The sequence below is a fragment of the Dendrobates tinctorius genome, unplaced genomic scaffold (assembly GCF_039654945.1).
Source record: "Dendrobates tinctorius isolate UK_male_01 unplaced genomic scaffold, ASM3965494v1 ptg000022l, whole genome shotgun sequence".
Classification (NCBI taxonomy): Eukaryota; Metazoa; Chordata; class Amphibia; order Anura; family Dendrobatidae; genus Dendrobates; species Dendrobates tinctorius.
The window spans coordinates 41,641,761-41,663,150 of NW_027361690.1; the positions used below are offsets into that span (position 1 = coordinate 41,641,761).

At 47.3% G+C, this 21,390-nt stretch overlaps 1 protein-coding gene across 2 annotated transcripts in view; it reads left to right on the forward strand.

Annotated features, from left to right (window-relative positions):
- UNC45A (unc-45 myosin chaperone A) overlaps positions 1–21,390 on the forward strand; it is a 67,124-nt gene that overhangs the window by 24,304 nt on the left and 21,430 nt on the right. For both annotated transcript variants that reach the window (XM_073568631.1, XM_073568632.1), the window contains exons 13-16: positions 12,112–12,252; positions 12,343–12,470; positions 13,678–13,744; positions 16,944–17,057. In XM_073568631.1, coding sequence (XP_073424732.1) covers positions 12,112–12,252; positions 12,343–12,470; positions 13,678–13,744; positions 16,944–17,057 — 450 coding nt within the window. The remainder of the gene's footprint in view (positions 1–12,111; positions 12,253–12,342; positions 12,471–13,677; positions 13,745–16,943; positions 17,058–21,390) is intronic.

Consider the following 21,390-nt stretch of genomic DNA (forward strand, 5'->3'; position numbering starts at 1 on the left):
CCGCAGCGCCCAGGCGATGAGAGAAGTGGCTCATATCCTCCGCTGGGCGGAAGACACAAGGTCGGTACTTTCTGCGGTACACATTCCAGGTGTAGAAAACTGGGAAGCCGACTTCCTCAGCAGGCAAGGAATGGACTCGGGGGAGTGGTCTCTCCATCCCGAGATTTTTTACCAGATCTGTCAACGCTGGGGAACCCCGGATGTGGACCTAATGGCATCCCATCTCAATACCAAGGTTCCCAATTTCATGGCCAGGACACACGACCCGCGGTCGCTCGGAGCGGATGCCCTGGTCCAGGACTGGTCCCAGTTCCGACTCCTGTACATTTTTCCACCCCTCCCCCTAATCGCCAGGGTCGTGAGGAAGATCAAGCAAGAGGGAGTTCCGACCATCCTCATCGCGCCAGACTGGCCCAGACGTACTTGGTACGCCGACATCGTCCAACTTACGGCAGACGCCCCCTGGCGTCTACCCGACCGTCACGACCTTCTGTCTCAAGGTCCGTTCTTCCACCAGAATTCAGGGGCTCTCAATTTGACGGCATGGCCCTTGAAACCTGGATTCTAACCCAGGCAGGTTTTTCACCGGCAGTCATTGCAACTATGATCAGGGCAAGGAAGCCTGCCTCCGCCAAGCTCTATTATCGTACCTGGAGAGCTTTCTTTTCTTGGTGCGAATCTCATGGACAAGTCCCACTCCCTTATTCCCTCCCGAAGGTACTAGGTTTTCTTCAATCGGGCCTAGATGCCAAGCTATCCTTAAGTTCGCTTAAGAGTCAGGTGTCGGCGCTTTCAGTCCTTTTTCAAAAGCGCATTGCTATTAAACCGCAAGTAAGGACTTTCATCCAGGTAGTTTCCCGATTGGTTCCTCCCTACAAACGTCCGCTGGATACGTGGGACCTCAATCTGGTCCTGACAGCATTGCAAGCTCCACCCTTCGAACCTCTTAGAGGAGTTCCACTCTCCATTCTGTCTCAGAAAGTGTTTTTTCTAGTGGCGATCACCTCGTTACGCAGAGTGTCGGAATTGTCAGCACTTTCCTGCAGACGGCCTTTCCTAGCCTTTCACCAGGACAAGGTGGTTCTCCGCACGGTACCATCCTTCCTTCCGAAGGTTGTGTCCAACTTTCACCTTAATGAAGAGATTTCACTGCCTTCCCTTTGCCCGGTTCCGGTTCATAGAGTGGAGAAGGCTCTGCATACGCTTGACCTCGTCAGAGCATTGCGGATTTACGTGTCCAGGACTGCACCTTTCCGGAAATCTGATTCCCTCTTCATTCTTCCGGAAGGTAGTCGCAAGGGGTTGCCGGCTTCCAAGGCTACCCTTGCCAGGTGGATCAAGTCCACCATAGATGAGGCCTACCGGCTTAACAGTTCCCCTCTTCCGGCCGGTATCATGGCACACTCTACACGGGCAGTAGGGGCCTCCTGGGCCATTCGGCATCAGGCTTCGGCACAACAAGTGTGCAAGGCGGCCACTTGGACTAGCCTACACACGTTTACGAAACACCAGTGTTCATACCCAGTCCTCAGCGGATGCGAGCCTGGGTAGACTGGTTCTGCAGGCGGCAGTACCCCAAGTCTAGGGGACTGTCAGCACAATATTCGTCCACTGCTTCCCACCCAGAGACTGCTTTGGGACGTCCCAAGGTTCTGTGTCCCCCAATTAGGCGACAGAGTAAAGGAGATTTTTGTGTACTCACTGTAAAATCTCTTTCTCTTAGCCTTTAATTGGGGGACACAGCTCCCACCCTGTTGCCCTTACGGGCCGTTGTTTCCTGTTGAGTTCTCATATTGTTCTTTGAGCTCGTACATAGTAGCCTTCTCACAGGCATGGTTATGTTATTTGGTTACGTTCCTCCTTATGCTTTGGCACAAAACTGGAGAAGGCTGACGCCGTCCAGGGGTGTATACTGCAGAGGAGGAGCCAAAGTTAATCTTTTTCAGATTATGCATAGTGTCGCCTCCTAGTGGACAGCAGCATAACACCCAAGGTTCTGTGTCCCCCAATTAAAGGCTAAGAGAAAGAGATTTTACAGTGAGTACACAAAAATCTCCTTTTTTCTCTCTTCCGTTTTTTTCCTTAATTTTTTTCAACGGATTACAGATGAAGAAAAGCGGGTCTCCAGTGAGACCCCCGGCATGGCTCCCTCCTCGGTCCCCTATTAAGGGGTACCCGGTTGAGGTCGAGATGGCTCTTCCCCATGTCGCTCCTTCCCTAGTCCCTCGGGTACTGGTTCGAAGTCGAGAACCCCCCCCTCCTTCCCCAGTTTCCTTGGGCTCTGGGTTGAGGTCGAGGGTAGGACGAAGCCCCCTGACGGTGACAGCAGCACCCTCCCTAATCCCCCTCTGGGGGCATTAGGTCGAGACACCGCAGGTAGGGCCTGTACCAGGCACCATTCAGCCACTTACATGTCCAGGGACCCCAGCCCAGCTGCGGGCTCCTGTTTGGACCGGGGGAGGTGCAGGCAGGCATGGCACTTGTCAGAGACAGGGCTCCCGGCACCCCTGTCTCTGCGGCAGCACCAGCTGCATAGCGCCTCAAAGGGACCCCCCACAGGGCCCAGGTGGCGCTCATGTCCCCACCGCTAGCCTACCGTTCAATCCGGGGGGGTCTGGTTGGAATCCGACCCTCCCCCAGACAACCGCGCCGTCCTGGAGCCCTTCTGGGGATGAGCTATCAAATTTAGGCCGCGGCTTCGGCCTAGCCGAAGTCGCCGCCTTATTCCCGCCCCCCGGCCCGCCCCCAGATGACGAAAAATGGCACTACAGTGTCATAGAAGGGGCGGATCGAGACAGGAAGGGCGCGCTTTTACATAGCTCCGCGTGCCCTTTTCAGCTCTCCGCCCCCTTCCCCCTCCACCTCAGAATCCGGTGGCCATCTTGCTGCACCTGAAGAAACTGAAGGCAGCACAGCAGTCTCTGGGGGGCACAAGAGGATTTATCAGCGCTGGACCTAGGGGGAGCACCGGTGGGGTAAGATCACAGCTGGGTCCTTTGTACTCAGCTGTGAGTTCCTGTAACCTATAACGCTCCCCTACTCCTCCTTTCCTCTGCGTAGATACACCTGTAGGGCCTCTGCGAATAGTTACTATGTCGGGCTCAAAAAAGGACCAGGCAAGACTGCTTTTACACAGTCTGCACAGCCAACAAGGCCACTCTCCCCAGCGGCAGCACGTACCCGCGCTGCTGGGACTGTACCCAAAGAACAGCAACGCTTCTGCGGCCGCTACTGCGCCAGAATGGGCGACTCAGATGTCGCAGTCTATAACAAAGTCTATAGATAACCTGACCTCCTCACTACTGCAGGCTCTGCAGGGTCATGTCTCGACTATGAACGTTACCCAGCAAAGGGACGTCCGGTATCAGGAACAGGCCGCTTACGACAGTTCGAGACGTAAGCGGACCCACAGGTCGCGTTCATCTGCGTCCTCACATAGCACTAGGTCGTCCCCCTCCAGGGAGAGACAGTGGCTACAGGTCACCGAGACCGTCCCCTGATAGAGAGAGACAATGTGGATCTCCACAACGATCCCAGACCACACAAGACTCAGAGGGCATATGTGACTCCAACTCAGATAACGAAACAAGGAACGCTCTGCTCCCTTGTCCCCCTAGCAATGCTGCGCTAGTTGAGGATATAATCTCTTCCATCCTTCGGGTGCTAGACTTTTCTGATCCAACCCCTGAAGTACCAGAACACAAGATTTCCTTTGAAAGTGTTCAGAAACCATCTGAGGTCTTTCTTGATCACCCGGAATTTAAAAAAAAAAATACTTTCTAAGCATTTTTCGCAGCCTGAGAAAACGGCAATCGCAAATACTTGAAAGCAAAGTACCCCTTCCCACAGAAGGACACTAAGGATTGGACAGATCCGCCTAAAGTGGATCCTCCAGTCTCTAGGCTGACAGCACAAACGCTTCTCTCGCTGCCTGACAGCTCAACCCTCAAGGACGCAGCAGACAGACAGGTAGAACGCATGGCTCGTTCAATCTTCGAGGCGGCAGGTGCCTCTTTAGCTCCTGCATTTGCTTCAGTTTGGGCAGCCAAGGCCATTATGGCCTGGGCTGATCTATTACAACAGGGCCTCCAAGCTTCAAATCCTCAGCTGGCGGACCAGGCGGTGCAAATTGCAGTAGTGACAGATTACATGGTCCATGCAGCGTTGGATTCTGCAAGAGGGGTAGCGGAAATAGCATCAAATGCCATCACAATCCGGCATATTCTCTGGCTAAGACAATGGAAGGCGGATGCGGCCTTAAAAAAGTCCCTAACAAATCTCCCGTACTTCAGGGGCCGTCCTTTCGGTGAAAAGCTGGATACAATGATATCCAATGCTACCGGGGGTAAAAGTACTTCCCTCCCTCAGCTGAAACCAAAACGCACGTTTAAAAGACGTAATCAATCTCGTTTCCGTTCCTTTTGGAATTCTTCAGGCTAGTCATAACAGTTCCCCTCTCAGGGACAACACACGGGCGGCACAGAGGCCGGACAGAAACTGGCAGTCAAAGGAAAGCCAGGCAAAATCCAAGGGAGGGAAAGCTCAGACTTTTCATTCATCATTACTCATCCCCTCCGGAAAACACCCCACTTGTAGGCGGACGACTGCTACTCTTTCAGCAGGTCTGGCTGCCTATTACAGAAGGCAGGTGGGTCAAGGAAATAGTGTCTTCAGGATACAAAATCGAGTTTACTACCAGCCCACCGCACAGGTTTTTTCTCTCTGTCCCTCCAAAACCTCCACTCAAAGCTCGAGCCTTCCATCAAGCGGTTTCATCCCTCCTGCAAGCAGGAGTCATAATACCGGTTCCAGCAGACGAGCGCTTACGAGGGTTCTACTCCAACCTGTTCGTGGTGCCCAAAAAGGGAGGCAGCATCCGACCCATACTAGACCTCAAGCAACTGAATAAGTATGTTCGAGTTCGTCACCTTCGCATGGAATCCCTCCGGTCAATCGTTGCGTCCATGGAGGAAGGAGAATATCTCGCCTCCATAGACATACAGGACGCATACCTGCATATACCGATTGCTTTGCCCATCAGAGATTTCTCAAACTCGCAATCAACCAAGACCATTACCAGTTTGTGGCCCTCCCGTTTGGTCTTGCCACGGCTCCCAGAACATTTACAAAGGACATGGCAGCTACCATGGACGTTCTGCAATCCAGAGGCATAGTAGTCGTTCCATACCTGGACGACCTCCTCATCAAGGCCCCCACCTTCAAGGACTGCGAGGTCAAAGTCTCAATCACGATCGACACTGAGTCGCCTGGGATGGTTAGTCAATTTACAGAAGTCCTCGACTACCCCCAAGTCAGTCTCTGACCTTCCTGGGGATGCTATTTGACATCTCCAGGGGTCTGGTGATCCTCCCCAGGGACAAGGCACTGGCCCTCCGTTTGGGAGTTCACACTCTCCTCCGCGGTTTCCCCCGATCTCTCCGGTATGCCATGAGCGGACTGGGCAGGATGGCAGTGGCAATGGAGGCGGTACCATTTGCCCAGATTCACCTCAGACCCCATCCTCAAGTCCTGGGACAGGAATCTGTTCTCCCTCAAGAGAGAGTTCCGGTTATCAGCGAAAACCAGGAGGTTCCTGCACTGGTGGCTCCAGCCAACCTCACTTGCAATGGGATAATCCTTTTCTCTCCGGTCACTGAAAGGTTTTGACCACCGGCGCAAGCCTTACAGGTTGGAGCGCGGTACACCTACATCACAGAGCGCAAGGCAAGTGGTCACCAATGGAAGTGACCATGCCCATCAACATCCTAGAAATTCGGGCCATCTTCCTGGAATTGAAAGCCTTCCATCACTTGCTAGCAGACTCTCATATCAGAGTGCAGTCGGACAATGCCACGGCGGTGGCATACGTGAACCATCAAGGCGGCACCCGCAGCATCCAGGCGATGAACGAAGTAACACGTATCCTACACTGGGCGGAGGATGCGAGGTCGGTACTCTCTGCGGTCCACATTCCGGGTGTGGACAACTGGGAAGCCGACTATCTCAGCCGTCAAGGAATGGACTCGGGGGAGTGGTCTCTCCATCCCGAAGTTTTCCATCAGATCTGCCATCGTTGGGGGACCCCGGACGTGGTTCTGATGGCATCCCATCTCAATGCCAAAGTTCCCAATTTCATGGCCAGGACGCGCGATCCGCAGTCGCTCGGAGCAGATGCCCTGGTTCAGGACTGGACCCAGTTCCAGCTTCTGTACATTTTTCCACCCCTTCCCCTGATTTCCGGAGTCCTGAGGAAGATCAAACAAGAGGGTGTTCCCCACCATCCTATTCGCTCCAGACTGGCCCAGGCGTACATGGTACGCCGACGTAGTGCAACTCACAGCAGACGCTCCCTGGCGTCTCCCCACACGTCCCGAACTTCTGTCACAAGGCCTGTTCTTCCACCAGAAATCAGGGGCTCTCAATTTGACGGCGTGGCCATTGAGACCTGGTTTTTGACCCAAGCAGGTTTTTTTATCGGACGTTGTTAAAACCATGATCAGGGCTCGAAAGCCAACTTCAGCCAAAACTTACTATCGTACCTGGAAGGCTTTCTTCACATGGTGCGAATTTCGTGGGCACATCCCACTCCCCTATTCTCTTCCAAAGGTCCTCGGTTTCCTTCAGTCAGGCCTGGACGCCGGGCTATCCCTGGGCTCGCTTAAGAGCCAGGTGTCAGCGCTTTCAGTGCTCTTTCAGAGGCATTTTGCTAACAATCCGCAAGTGAAGACTTTTCTCCAAGGGGTTTCTCGATTGGTTCCCCCCTACAAACATCCGTCGGAGACGTGGGACCTCAACTTGGTCTTGACAGCACTACAGTCACCTCCTTTTGAACCCCTAAAGGAGGTCTCACTCCGCTTTCTATCACAGGAAGTGGTTTTTCCTGGTGGCAATCACCTCGCTACGCAGGGTGTCCGAACTTTCAGCTCTTTCCTGCAGACAACCCTTCCTGGTTTTTCATCAGGACAAGGTGGTTCTCCGTACAGTGCCATCCTTCCTTCCGAAGGTTGTGTCCACCTTCCACCTCAATGAGAAAATCTCAATACCATCTCTTTGCCCGGTTCCCGTTCATAGAGTGGAGAAGGCTCTGCATACGCTAGACTTTGTCAGGGCATTGCGTATTTACGTGTCTAGGACTGCTCCCTTCCGGAAGTCTAATTCACTTTTCCTTCCAGAAGGCTTTCGCAAGGGCCAACCGGCTTTCAACGCCACCCTTGCTAGGTGGATCAAGTCCACCATTCAAGAAGCTTACCGCCTTAACAATTCTGCTCTTCCGGCCGGTATCACGGCTCACTCTACGCGGGCGGTAGGGGCCTCTTGGGCCATTCAGCATCAAGCCTCGGCACATCAAGTGTGTAAGGCAGCCACTTGGACTAGCCTGCACACATTTACAAAACACTACAGAGTGCATACCCAGTCCTCAGGGTATGCGAGCCTGGGTAGACGGGTCCTGCAGGCGGCAGTACCCCAAATTTAGGGAACTGTCAGTACAATATTCGTCCACTGCTTCCCACCCAGGGACTGCTTTGGGACGTCCCACGGTTCTGTGTCCCCCAGTAAGGCGACAGAGTAAAGGAGATTTTTGTGTACTCACCGTAAAATCTCTTTCTCTTAGCCTTTAATTGGGGGACACAGCTCCCACCCTGTTGCCCTTGCGGGCCGTTGTTACGTTTGGGTTCTCATATTGTTTGAGCTGGGTTCTCATATTGTTTGAGCTCATTTATGGTAGCCTTCTTACAGGCATGGTTATGTTTCTGGTATATTCCTCCTAATGCTTTTGCACAAAACTGGAGAAGGCTGACGCCGTCCAGGGGTGTATACTGCAGAGGAGGAGCCAAAGTTAATCTTTTTCAGATTATGCATAGTGCCGCCTCCTAGTGGACAGCAGCATAACACCCACGGTTCTGTGTCCCCCAATTAAAGGCTAAGAGAAAGAGATTTTACGGTGAGTACACAAAAATCTCCTTTTTTTTTTTTTTTTTTTTTAGATTCTGTCTCTCACAGTTGAAGTGTACCTACGATAAAAATTGCAGACCTCTCATTTTTTGTATGTGTTAAAACTTGGAAAATCGGCAGTGTATTAAATAAATATTTTCCCCACTGTATATCCCTTTGCTTCTGACCCTTATGAAACTCTGTTCGCACCCTCCGGTGGTAGATTAGCCCGTGTCTCGTTTATCTTCTAATACTATTCTCTCCCTCCCTGATGGGACCTCTCTCAAGTACCCCTGTGACATTTTGGGTCTTTGTCAAAATCTGTTTTTGAAGCTTCTGGTATGGCACTCTGTCCATCCTTTGCTGCCACCTGGGTGTCTAAGGGGGTTTTTTGCTTGCCCTAAATTCCTTCATCAGGTTATTCTGTCTGGAACCCCCTTGACGAATTAGCCCATCTTCTTGGTATTCTATATCAGGCCCTTGTTCTTTTTGTCTCTTCATGAACTTGTTGGGCAAGGTGGTGGCGGCAATAGAAGTAGTTCCATTTGCTTTGTTCCATACCCGTGTTCTTCAGCTAACTCTTCTCTTACATCGGGAAAAGTCAATTTTGTCCCTGGACCTGACTATTATTTTCCCTCCTCGGGTAAGACAATCCTTGACTTGGGGGAGTTCCTCTCCCCTCATCCTTCACTGGAGATCCTTTCTACTGAACCGGTGGGAGGTGGTGATGATATATGCCAGTCTCCTGGGTTGAGGAGCTGGCTTTCAGGATCTCATAGCTCAGGGCCGCTGGAAGGACCAGGAATCCTCCCTTCCTATCAACCTTCTGGACATCAGAGCCATTTGCCTGGCCCTCATTCATTGGCAGGACCTGTGGGCTGTCCCATCTGCATCCAATGTGACAATCCACAGCTCCATTCCGTCCAGTTATGTCAGCGGTGTAGCGCATACTGGTTTGCAAAAAAAAGAGTCTTTGGACTAGGGAAAAATAATAAATGTGTCACATATAATCCCTTAAACTGTATACATTTTTTAATTATTACTTTTTAAAAGAACACCACCCAATGTGTAAGACCAGAAAAAACGTGTTGGGATGCACAAAATTTACAAAAAGACAATTCTAAATTGTAATAATCACAGACTGATATTATCAAAGAAGCAACCTCAAGGGTCCCTGGTTTGACGCTAACTGACCACTGTTTAACTGTGGAGGTTGGCACCCTAAAGAGGACGGTTGTTTGGTGCCCCCACTCAACAATGACTACCCCAATCTCTCCATAGTAATCCCTGTAATAAACAGGAGGGGAAAATATATAGTTTTAGAGAAGAGATGAATTATAGATGTACAAATAATTATACTACAGCAATATGTTAGAGAATCTTTTTTTTGTATAACCAGGAAATCAGTAAACCCCAAGGTATACTTCAGAATGATACAGATTAAAGAATAAGTTTGCAGATTCAATATGTCCCTCTAATCACAGCAACCACATGTATAATGTCCTTGTGGAGCAAACAGAAAACCTTCCATGGGAAAAAGGCACATCATAGTGCATCTAATACACAGCCCAAAAATAAGAAGTGTAACCCAATGTACAGGATACAAACAGATGATGTATACTAAACTAACGGAAGCCAAAGAACTTTCATGGAAACAATTGCCCATTTATCAATTACTGACTATAGAAAAAGACCATATCATTATATCTAATGGGCAAAAAACTCAGATGGGCTATATATAGGGACAATCGTGATTATAATTGACACACAGCAGAAAGAAAAACGATCAAAAAGTCTCAAAAACGACGGTATGCTGGTTTCAACCTAACAGAAAGTACCGTTTCTCTCTAGTACACATTCCCGGAATGAACAACTGGGTTTCTAATTTTCTCAGCCGTGAGAGTGTCAACTGGCGATTGGTCTCTAAACCCGACAGTCTTCTCACAGATTTGTCACCAGTGGGGCGACAGAGGCTTTTTCCCACCAGCAGAGGCCGCAGGCTCGCCAGGATAGGAAGAAGGTTTCCTTTAAAGCCACCCCTTCCCGTAGCACCCAGGGTACACCCACCAGGTCTATGCCTGGCAGATCTTCCCCGACATGACTCGTGTCAATATCCCGGCGTATCTCCCAAGCTCGGCTGTTGTCTTCTCTTTTTCAAGGATGTTTGGCTAGCTTCGATGGAGGACGCATGGGTCAGGGAGATCGTATCCTCGGGATACAAAATAGATTTCACTTCGCTGCCCCGAAATCGTTTCTTCGAATCCCGTCCTCCAAGGGATCCTGCTCTGGTCTCGGGTTTCTTTGCAGCCATCGCCTCCCTTCTCAGTTCAAGGGTGATCGTGCCCGTCCTGAAGCGGGAACGCTTCTTAGGGTTCTATTCAAACCTGTTTGTAGTGGCGAAGAAGGACGGCATGGTGCAGCCCATCCTGGATCTCAAGTTGCTGAACAGGAGAGTCCACCTGAAACATTTCAGGATGGAGTCCATTCGTTCTGTAATTGCTTCCATGGAGGAGCTGGAATTCCTGTGCTCCATAGACATTCAGGATGCCTATTTTCCCAGGGCATCCGAGGTTCCTGCATTTTGCAGTACATCAGCATCATTTCCAGTTTTTCACCCTGCCGTTCGGTCTTGCAACCGCCCCAAGGCTTTTCGCCAAAATCATGGCAGCCTTGATGGCCATGTTGAGAATCAGAGGTCTTGTTCTCATTCTGTACCTCGACGATATCCTCATCAAGGCTTCGTCCTTTTCTCAGGCCCAAGACAGTTTCGCCATCGTTCTCGACACCCTTTCCCGTTTCGGGTGGCTTGTCAACAGGAAAAAGTTCTGCCTTGTTCCGGCTCAGCGCCTCATCTTTCTAGGCATGCTGTTCGACACCCGTCGGACAAGGGTCTTTCTCCCCAAAGAGAAGAGAGTAATCCTCCAGCAGGGAGTTCGCTCTCTACAAAGCGCTTGACTTTCTTCCTTCCTTTCGCTCAGCCATGAAAGTTCTAGGGAGGATAGTGGCAGCGTCTGAGGCCATCCCCTTTGCACAATTCCACTCAAGACCTCTTCAGCGTTCTATCCTTTCACAGTAGAACAAGTTTGTTCTCTCCCTGGATCGTCCGTTTTGGCTCTCTTACCAAGTCAAGCGATCTCTCAGATGGTGGCTGGACCCACCTCCAGGGCAGATCCTTCCTTTCCGCCTCCTGGGCGGTGCACCATAGGGCTTCTGCCCTACAACTTTGCAAAGCGGCAACTTAGTTTTCCATCCACACGGTCGCCAAATTTTCTCCAATTTAGTCCATACCTACGCTTCAGCGAACGCTAGCCTAGGCAGAAGGCACTTGCAGGCGGCAGTGGTGAGTTCTCCGACCTGAATGAAGCTTCATATTCCCTCCCCAGGGACTGCTTTGGGACGTCCCATGGTTCCTGTGTCCCCCAATAAGGTGATAGAGAAAACAGGATTTTTGGTTGCTTACCGTAAAATCTTTTTCTCGGAGCCTTCATTTGGGGGACACAACACCCTCCCATGTTTAACAGCTCATATCATTTCTCTTGTGTTCTTTTGTTCCGGTTTGAGTTGTCTGTCTGTTCCTTTATATTGTTTTCTCCTACTGCTTTCTCACTAACTGAGTAGCCTAGTGCCAGTCGGTGGGGTCTACACTGCAGAGGAGGAGCTAACTTTTTTTGTGCATAGTTTGGTTCCAGTTGATGGGTATATACTGCCGGGGAGAAGTTAATTTTTTTTTTCTGCCTAGTGTGTCCCGCAATGAAGGCTCTAAGTAAAAGATTTTATGGTGAATACCCAAAATCTTGTTTTCTTTGCCATTTTTCTACAGTGCTGGAAAAAAATGGAAGAAACCTGACACACACATTTTAAGCACGAAATTAAAAATGTTTCCAAAAATTCTTATTAAAAAATCTCTTAACCTTTTAAATTTTTTTTCACAAGAGTGCAAAAATGCTGAAAAAGAAAATAAAATTTTATATATATATATATATATATATATATTTATTTATTTATTTTCATATCTTTTTATATATATTATTTTCCCTAAAAATAGTGCAAGGAGTTTAGTTAGGTTGAGAGCAGAGGGAATGTCTTCAATGCAGGGGGTTGTGAAATTTTATCATAGAGAAAAATCACTTTATTTTTTTTAAGAAATGTACAATGCAGCACAATTGTTTCCTTTTCTAGTCACAGGACAAGACTGTTATTTTTGCTGTTGCGTCCACCCTTGTGAATTGTACAAACAGCTATGACCGAGAGGAAATAGACCCCCAAATGTTAGAGCTGGCTAAGTATGCCAAGCAGCACGTTCCTGAGGAGCATCCTAAGGTGAGGAGACCACCAGTGCTGTAAGCATACTGAGACATATCGGCTGCCCCTATACTTAATGTAATGGCACTTTTTGTTGCGCAATGTCAGGACAAGAAAGGTTTTGTTGAGGCGCGTGTCCACAAGCTCTTGGTAGCCGGGGTGGTGTCTGCTCTAGCCTGCATGGTGAAGAATGAAAGCCCAGCATTAACAGATTCATCAAGGGAACTGATCTCCAGGTAATTCTTGTACTTCTTTATCAGATGCCACAAAGTAGGAAACAGAAAAAAAAAATGAGCTAATGGTTTTTATTGTGTCAATAGAGGTGATCATTGTAAACCAAGCAGCCGTAGAAAAAGAAGCAACCTTCCTAATATTGTGTAGGCCTCCACAATAATACTGTGAGCCATGGATTCCACAAGACCGCTCATGTCCTGTGGTATCTGGCACCAAAACATTAGCAGCTGCTAAAAAAAATTAAAAAAATATTCAGACGTGTTAAAAGTAAATTGTATAACGTAAGCCTGGTGCCCTGATCGCTCGGGTTCAGCAGCTCATCTCCCAGCTTATGCTCGACCAAGGAGTGCGTTTCTGGTGTTGGCACCTGACCAGTGTTTGAAGGGGGGTGGTTGACCTCTCATTTCAGCAGCTAAGCCCAGTCCCCTTCTCTGTCAGTGCCGATGCATAGACAGATCTCCTGTTTTGGAGATGCACTGACCTGTCCTTTTCCTTTCACAGCTGCACACTTGTCAAACTTTCTCCTCTAAGATACTGTCTGGGACAGTTTTTCTTATATCACAGCACCCTTGTGTATTGGAGATATAGGAATTGCCTTCCCTGTACCTGTCACTTGGGCATGGTGAGGAATCCATACACAAAAGTATGGATAAGTCTTTGGTCTGGATGCCTCTTTTTAGCAGAAATAGCTTTAAAGGTTTTTTATTGTATAAAAGAAAGTTGAACAATTTTCTAAGATTCTTTATCAGTTACCCTGTTGTCAACATCTTTGCTTGCAGCTATTGCTAACGTTTAGGAAATAAATTCCTGACCTGGTACATCGGTACACCGCACAGCTCTACATGACCAGGACAGATTTTATGGATGCTAACCCTAATTGTTCTTATTAAATGACTGCACTTGATAATGTATAGTAAACGAGATTATAACTTCCATGAGATTAAAATACAAGTGTCACATCTGGGCCAAAGCTCGTTCTGTGGCTCATACAAAAGGTTTAGTGAAAAAGTGGTGTTACATACATTTGGACTAAATACCCTAAATGCCCCCCAGCCCCTCGATGTCTCCTTAAACGGCTGCCTGCACAGTCTGCTTCCCTGGTAGCAACTAAATGATTAAAGCTAAACTGTACACTGATCATCCTATCCAATGCAAAATCTGTGATAGAATGGCAATCTGTCTTAAAAAATAATTGTCCCTTCCCTCTAGGGTTTTCTTGGCTTTAGTGGAAAAATCTGAAGACCGAGGGAATGTAGTAGCTCAAGGAGGAGGAAAGGTAATGAGCTCTCATTCTGATTATAATTAAAGTGACTGGGAATAGATCTGCTGCTGTGTTCTAGTTAGGAAAGTGAGCATTTTATTATAGTTTTCAGTAAGGTGTCCCCAAAAGATGTAAACCAACAAAAAGCCAAGTATAACTAGCAAAGAAAAGGTGCAATCTCATAGATTCTAACATTTCAGGTGTTGATCAGAAATTGAACACCTAAAATAAAACGAGGTGACTGCAGAACAGAAGGTTAAATGAATGGTAGACACAGTAATTTATTCTGATGCCAGCAGAACCCTTATGTGCTATTATGGCCCTGATTCATCTTTTTTCTTTTTTTTTTCCCCTCTATTTTAGACATTTTTATTTTTGCCCTCAACTACATTATAGCCTTTGTGCCATTTTTTACTCTTAAAAATATGGTGTGATTTTCAATATCCAGATGTTTTATGCTAATTCAGCATTTGCAACTTTTCAAACTTTGTAAATTTTTTGCGTAATAGCACTCCAGTACCTCAGTAGAGAACAAAATCAGTCTGGCCTTTTTTTGTGCAGTTGAAGACCAATGTCCAACATTTTAAAGACATCCTGTCAGGCGATTCATACTGCCTAAACCAGTGTTCCCCATCTCCAGTCCTAAAGAGCCATCAACAGGCCATGTTTTCAGGATTTCCTTAGTATTGCCCAGGTGATAATTGCAATACCTGGGTAGGGAAGAATTCCAGGTGTCACTAAGGAAACCTGAAAACATGGCCTGCTGATGGCTCTTGAGGACTGGAGTTGTGGAACACTGGCCTAAACCAAGGATGAGTACAATGAGCAAATATCCTGCAGTAAGTAAATAATTAGTAATAGTACATGCAAGTACCATAGGGTGCTTAGTTAACACTATTTTGATCAAAAAAGCGTAAAAGCCATCCCGCCGCGACAAGATGTACCCCATCAGGATGGTACCTAACTTTAGCATCTCGCCTCACTATGTCTACCTAACTTTCAACGACAGCTGCAAAACAGTCAAGTCTGGGTCCTGCTCTTTCCCCGTCTATTCTGGGGTCTGCTGGCACATAGCAAGGTGAGATACTAGTGTTAGGGTCCATCATTGGACATTTTATCTGTTATTGGTCACAGAGAGAATGTACACCTACACATTGCACTTATACTATCAGGTGTGGCAGCCTATTTTATTGGCTTTGAATTATGTCTAATCTGTAGGCAGCATGAATCGCAGCCTGGCACCACAATTGCAGGCAGGTATATTATTCTCTGAAATGCTCCAGAGTTTCAGAGAGAAGTACTTTAAACATCTGCCTGGGATCAAAGCTGGAGATGAGACTAGTCTGGCCCTTCCCAGCCGTGCTAGAGGTGATTCACAGGTCTCTCCCTTGTGTGTACGTAGCAAGAGACAGACCTATCAATCACCTCTACCAGCGCTGGGAAGAGCCAGATGAGGGTGAGCCGGGCAGTATCAGAGGTGGCTGGATCTTTAAAGTAGGAGAAAAATCTTTAGGCTGTGTGCACACGTCCAGAATTTCTGCAGATTTTATGCGTTTTTGCCGTGAAAGCACTGCAAAAACGCATAAAATAAGCAGCCCATTGAATTCAATGGCATTCTGAACATGCTGTGCTAATGCTGCGTATTTTTCCGCGGCAAAATCGCATTGCGGAAAAATATGCAGCATGCTTGTTCTTTGTGCAGAATCGCGGGAATTCCGCACACGTAGGAATGCATTGATCCACTTACTTTCCGCATGTGGCTCTGCCCACCATGCGCAAAGTAAGCGGAAAATGTGCGGATGGTGCCCAGGGTCTGGAGGAGATGAGATTTTCCTCCAGGCCCTGAGTACCATATCCCTGTTAAAAAAAAGAATTAAAATAAAAATTGGTGATATTCTCACCTTCAGCGTCCCCTGCAGCGTCCCCAGGCCTCAGCGACGCTCCCGGCATCTTCCATCCCAGTGATGCCTTGCGACAATGACCCGAGATGACGTAGCGGTCTCGTGAGACCGCTATGTCATCAAAGGTCATTGTTGCAAGGCATCACTGGGACCGGAAGATGCCTTGAGCGTGGCTGAGGCCTGGGGAAGCTGCGGGGGACGTCGGAAGGTGAGAATATCACCAATTTTTATTTTTTTTATTATTTTAAACTTTATATCTTTTTACTACTGATGCTGCATAGGCAGCCTCAATAGTAAAAAGTTGGTCACACTTGTCAAACACTATGTTTGACGAGTGTGGCCAACCTGTCAATCAGTTTTCTGGAGCATCGCTTGGAAAACGCTAGTATTCTGCAAGCTGATTACGCTTGTAAAACGCTAGTTTTTCAAGGGAATTACGCATGCAGAATTCTAGTGCATTTCCCGCGGCAGGCAATTCCGCAACGTGTACATATAGCCAAAATTATTTAAAAAAAAAAAAAGCATAAGTGTTAAAGAGAACACATTTTAACTTGTGCCAAATTCATCAAACATTGTATGCCACTTTGATTAATTTGGAGCAAGACGCCCCTTTAAAAGCTGAAAGACAGAAAAACATCTTAAAAGGAACCTGATGGCAGAGAGCCCACTTTACCCCGAAAAATGTTAATATGGTCATGTTGCTATCTGAAAGATAATGTCATCCATACCTGTTATTTCTGCAATCTCTTGCTATCTGACTGAAAATTTTCTGTGTTAATATGTAGATGAGGCTGAAGTGCTCTGAGCATGATCAGACCGCTTCCCAAGCCTCTGCTTCCCTGGCTCGATTTTTCGCCACGTACCATCTTTCTCTGCTTGACTGACCTCTCGCTTGACAATAGATTTGTTGAGCTTGAGCCGTCAGTCAAGCAGAAGAAGGTGGAGCTAGGCAAGGAATACAGCCAGGGAGCCAAAGACTTGGGAATGCTCCGATCGCACCCAGAACACTTCAGCATTATTTGCATATTACTTTTAAATAGTGATTCTTTTTTTTTCTTTTTGTTCAGCAAGTAAGAGATTACAAAAGTAAAGTTGTGGCTGACTTTTATCTCTCAGGAAGCAACATGATCGTGTAAACCCTTTGGGTGGAGTGAGTATTTTTCATAGATTCCCTTTAAAAAAAAAAATAATAATAATGCACTTGATGAGTCGGGGTCTAAATATTGGTTGTCCCTGTGGTCACATATAGTCAGCAGCTCATCTGTTAGTAAATATGCTCCACTATAAAATCTCTTTGGCTTGATTTGTTACAGGCTTTATTACCATTGGCTTTAGAAGGAACAGAAATTGGAAAAACAAAGGCGGCACAAGCGCTGGCTAAGATAACAATCACCTCTAACCCCGAGATTGCATTTCCAGGGGAAAGGGTAGGTAACTTCCGACAGTATCCAAACAATTGGACTGCAACTCAATTCGTCTGGTCTGGGAGTGTGTGAGAACACCTCTGTAACTGTATCTGACAAGGAAAGGTGCCCAATGCATGTGGGCTTCAGTTTGCACCGTTTGACCTCAATATATTATCTTCTCCGGTGTTTATAAATGTTGATATATCCGAAAAAATGGAAGCAGCACACTGTTGTTGGATCAAATCGCGTACGACGTTTCGGTCCAGAAATGTGGACCTTTCTCAAGCATACCTGGGAAACTTTTGCACCCCATTAACGCTTTTGTGCTGCTTTTTGCTCCTTTTTATAAGTGTTGATATATGTTTGGATTGACACTTGCTACATTCATCTGGAAATGAAGTTATATGTGCTAGTGTATCTATGATGAAAAAGCATAAAATAAATGATTTCTTTGGGATCTTCACAAAATATGTGTTAAAGGAGAAAGTGATTACAAGTGCCATTGTTTTTTCCATACTCGGTTGTCAGGCTGACATGCGCCACTATTATTTAGCCCATATGTGTGTATTGCCAATACTAATCATAGTGCAGTCTACGAGCAAGTGACTACAAAGGGGCCCTACACAATAGATGAAGGTCTGCCGAACCTTGTATATCAGCATTTTATTATTTTTATTATTATTATTATTCATTTCTATAGCGCCACTTATTCCATGGCGCTTTACATGTGAAAAAGTGGCATACAAAAACAAGTACAATAAACAGGAGCAATACAAGGCACACACAAGTACAAAAGGAGAGATGATCCAGCCCGTGAGGGCTCACAGTCAACAGGGGATGGGTGAGGATACGCTAGGAGAGGGTAGAGCTGGTCGTGCAGTGGTTCATTAGATTGAAGATTGTAGGCTTTCCAGAAGAGGTGGGTCTTCAGGTTCCTTTTCAAGGTTTATGTGGTAGGTGAAAGTTTGATGTGTTGGGATAGAGAGTTCCAGAGTATGGGGGGAGCATGGGAGAAGTCTAGTATGCAGTTGTGGGAAGAAGAGATAAGAAGGGAGTGGAGAAGGAGATCTTGAGATGATCGAAGGTTGCGTGTAGGTAAATACCGGGAGACCATGTCACAGATGTATGGAGGAGACAGGTTGTGGATGGCTTTGTATGTCATAGTTAGGGTTTTGAACTGGAGCCTCTGGACAATAGGAAGCCAGTGAAGGGCTTGGCAGAGAGGAGAGGCTGGGGAATTACTGGGAGACAGGTGGATTAGTCGGTCAGCAAAGTTTAGGATAGATTGGAGTGGTGCAAGAGTGCTAGAATGGAGGTCAGAAAGTAGGAGGTTGCAGTAGTCGAGGCAGGAGATGATGAGGGCGTGCACGAGCGTTTTTGAAGTTTCTTGGTCAAGGAATGTATGGATCCGGGAAATATTTTTTAGCTGGTGTTGGCAAGGGCTTGGATATGTGGCTTGAAAAAGAGGGCAGAGTCAAGGATCACCCCGAGACACCGAGCATGCGGGACTGGGGAAATTGAGCAGCCATTCACGTTGATGGATAGGTCTGGTGGAGGGGTAGAGTGAGATGGGAGAAAGATGATGAATTCTGTTTTTTGTCCATGTTCAGTTTTAGAAAGCGAGCAGAAAAGAAAGATGAAATAGCGGACAGACATTGTGGGATTTTGGTCAGTAAGGAGGTGATGTCGGGTCCAGATAGCTTGTCATCGGCGTAGAGAAGATACTGCAAACCGTGTGATTCTATGAACTGTCCCAGGCCGAAGATGTAGATGGAGAAGAGTAGGAGTCCTAGAATTGAGCCTTGGGGAACACTGACAGAAAGGGGGCGAGGTGCGGAGGTGGTGTGGGAGAGGGAGACACTGAATATCCGGTCTGTTTGATACGTCGAGATCCAGGATGGGGCCATATCTGTGCTGCCAAGAGGTGAGAGAATCTGTAACAAGATGGAATGGTCTACAGTGTCAAAGGCAGAAGACAGGTCCAGGAGGAGGACAGAGTAGTGTCGCTTGTTCTTGGCGGTTAGTAGGTCATTGGTGACTTTAGTTAGGGCGGTTTCAGTTAAGTGATGCGTCCGGAAGCCAGATTGTAATCGGTCAAAGAGGGAGCAGGAGCAGAGGTGAGAGGACAGTTCAAGATGGACATGCTGTTCCAGTAGTAGTGATATTGGGCGATAGCTAGACACACAGGATGGGTCAAGGGAGGGCTTTTTGAGGATGGGTGTAATTGAGGCATTTTTGAAGGAAGAGGGGAAGAACCCATTTGCAAGGGAAAGGTTGAAGAGATGTGTTAGGGTTGGGATGAAGATACTGGCGAGGTTAGGGATGAGGTGGGACGGGAGCCGGTCAAGCATGCAAGTGATGGGATGTGATCTTGACAGAAGGATGGAGAGCTAATCTTCTATTGTGGCGAAGAAGCTGGTTTTGGAAGAACAGGACTGAGCAATTAAGAGGAGGGGCATTGGGGCTGCAGGCCAAAGCTTTCTCTGATGTTATCAATCTTAGACTTAAAGAATCATAGAATCGTAGAGTTGGAAGGGACCTCCTGGGCCATCTGGTCCAACCCCCTGCTCAAAGCAGGATTCGCTAAATCATCCCAGACAGATGTCTGTCCAGCCTCTGTTTGAAGACTACCATTGAAGGAGAACTCGCCACTTCTCGTGGCAGTCTGTTCCACTCATTGATCACTCTAACTATCAAAAAGTTAATAAATAATAATCTTTATTTTTATATAGCGCTAACATATTCCGCAGCGCTTTACAGTTTGCACACATTATCATTGCTATCCCCGATGGGGCTCATAATCTAAATTCCCTATCAGTATGTCTTTGGAATGTGGGAGGAAACCGGAGTACTCAGAGGAAACCCACGCAAACACGGGGAGAGCATACAAACTCCTTGCAGATGTTTTTCTAATATCTAATCTGTGTCTCCTCCTATTCAGTTTCATCCCATTGCTTCTAGTCTTTCCTTGTGCAAATGAGAATAAAGTTGATCCTTCTCACCTACTGTGTCCCCCCATTTCCTTGTAGATTGTAAGCTTGCGAGCAGGGACCTCACTCCTAATGTCATTGTTTGAATTGTCTTAACTTGTATTGAATTTATTGTCTGTACATGTCCCCGCTTAATTGTAAAGTGCTGCGGAATATGTTGGCGCTATATAAATAAAAATTATTATTATTCTGCAATGTGACAGCCCTTGAGATATTTGTAGACAGTTATTAAGTCTCCTCTGTCTTCTCTTTTGCAAGCTAAACATTCTCAAATCCTGCAACCTTTCCTCATTAGACAGGGTTTGCAGACTGGTCACCATTCTGGTCTCTCTTTTCTGAACTTGCTCCAGTTTGTTGATGTCTTTTTTTAAAATGTGGCGCCCAAAACTGGACACAGTATTCCAGATGAGGTCTGACCAAAGAGGAGTAGAGGACAGTAATGACTTCACGTCATCTAGACTGTATGCTTCTGTTAATACATCCTAGAATTGCATTTGCCTTTTTTGCTGCTGCATCACACTGTTGACTCATATTCAGTCTGTGATCTATTAGTATACCCAAGTCTTTTTCACATGTGCTGTTGCCCAGCTCTATTCCTCCCATTCTGTATATGCTTTTTTCTCCTTCATCTCATTGGGGGACACAGGTACTGTGGGTGTATGCTACTGCTGTCTGGAGGCTGACACTAAGTATGCAAAAAAAAAAGTTAGCTCCTCCGCCGCCGCATACACCCTCGCCCCGATTGCGGGCGGAAACAGTTTTTTGCTTAGTGTCCTATGGAGGCACACAGTCTGAATCTCTCCAGACTATTTTTTTTTTTATTTTTTTATTTTGTTACTATGAAGATGAGACAGGGGCGACGGACCCTATTGAAAGGGTCCGATCTCCCCAAACCATCAACGGGCAAGCACGCGTTGAGTATCGCCTCCGCGTATCCTTTCCCGCACCGAGGGACATCTCTGGGACTTTTCCCCAGACATCTATTTTTATTTTTTATTTTATGAAGATAAGACAGGGGCAACGCATCCTATTGAAAGAATCCGATTTCCCCAAACCATCAATGGGCGAGCACGTGCGAGTGTCCCTCCACGTATCTTTTCCTGCACCGTGGGATATTATGCCAGACTTAGCCCTGTCCACCCCTAGGTATTGAAACCATGGGCTTGCACAGAGGCACAAGACTAGTCTGTGCGGCCCCCACTGCTCCACCAACACAAGACGGCGGTGCTGCATGGCGGCGGACGGTCCCTCTCCTCGCCCCTGCAGGGGGGACGGAACTAGGGTGCCTGCACCGACCAAAATGGATTACCCCATGGCATCTACCGAGTGGCTGGAGTAGCAGGTATGGATGGCTGGGGGGGGTG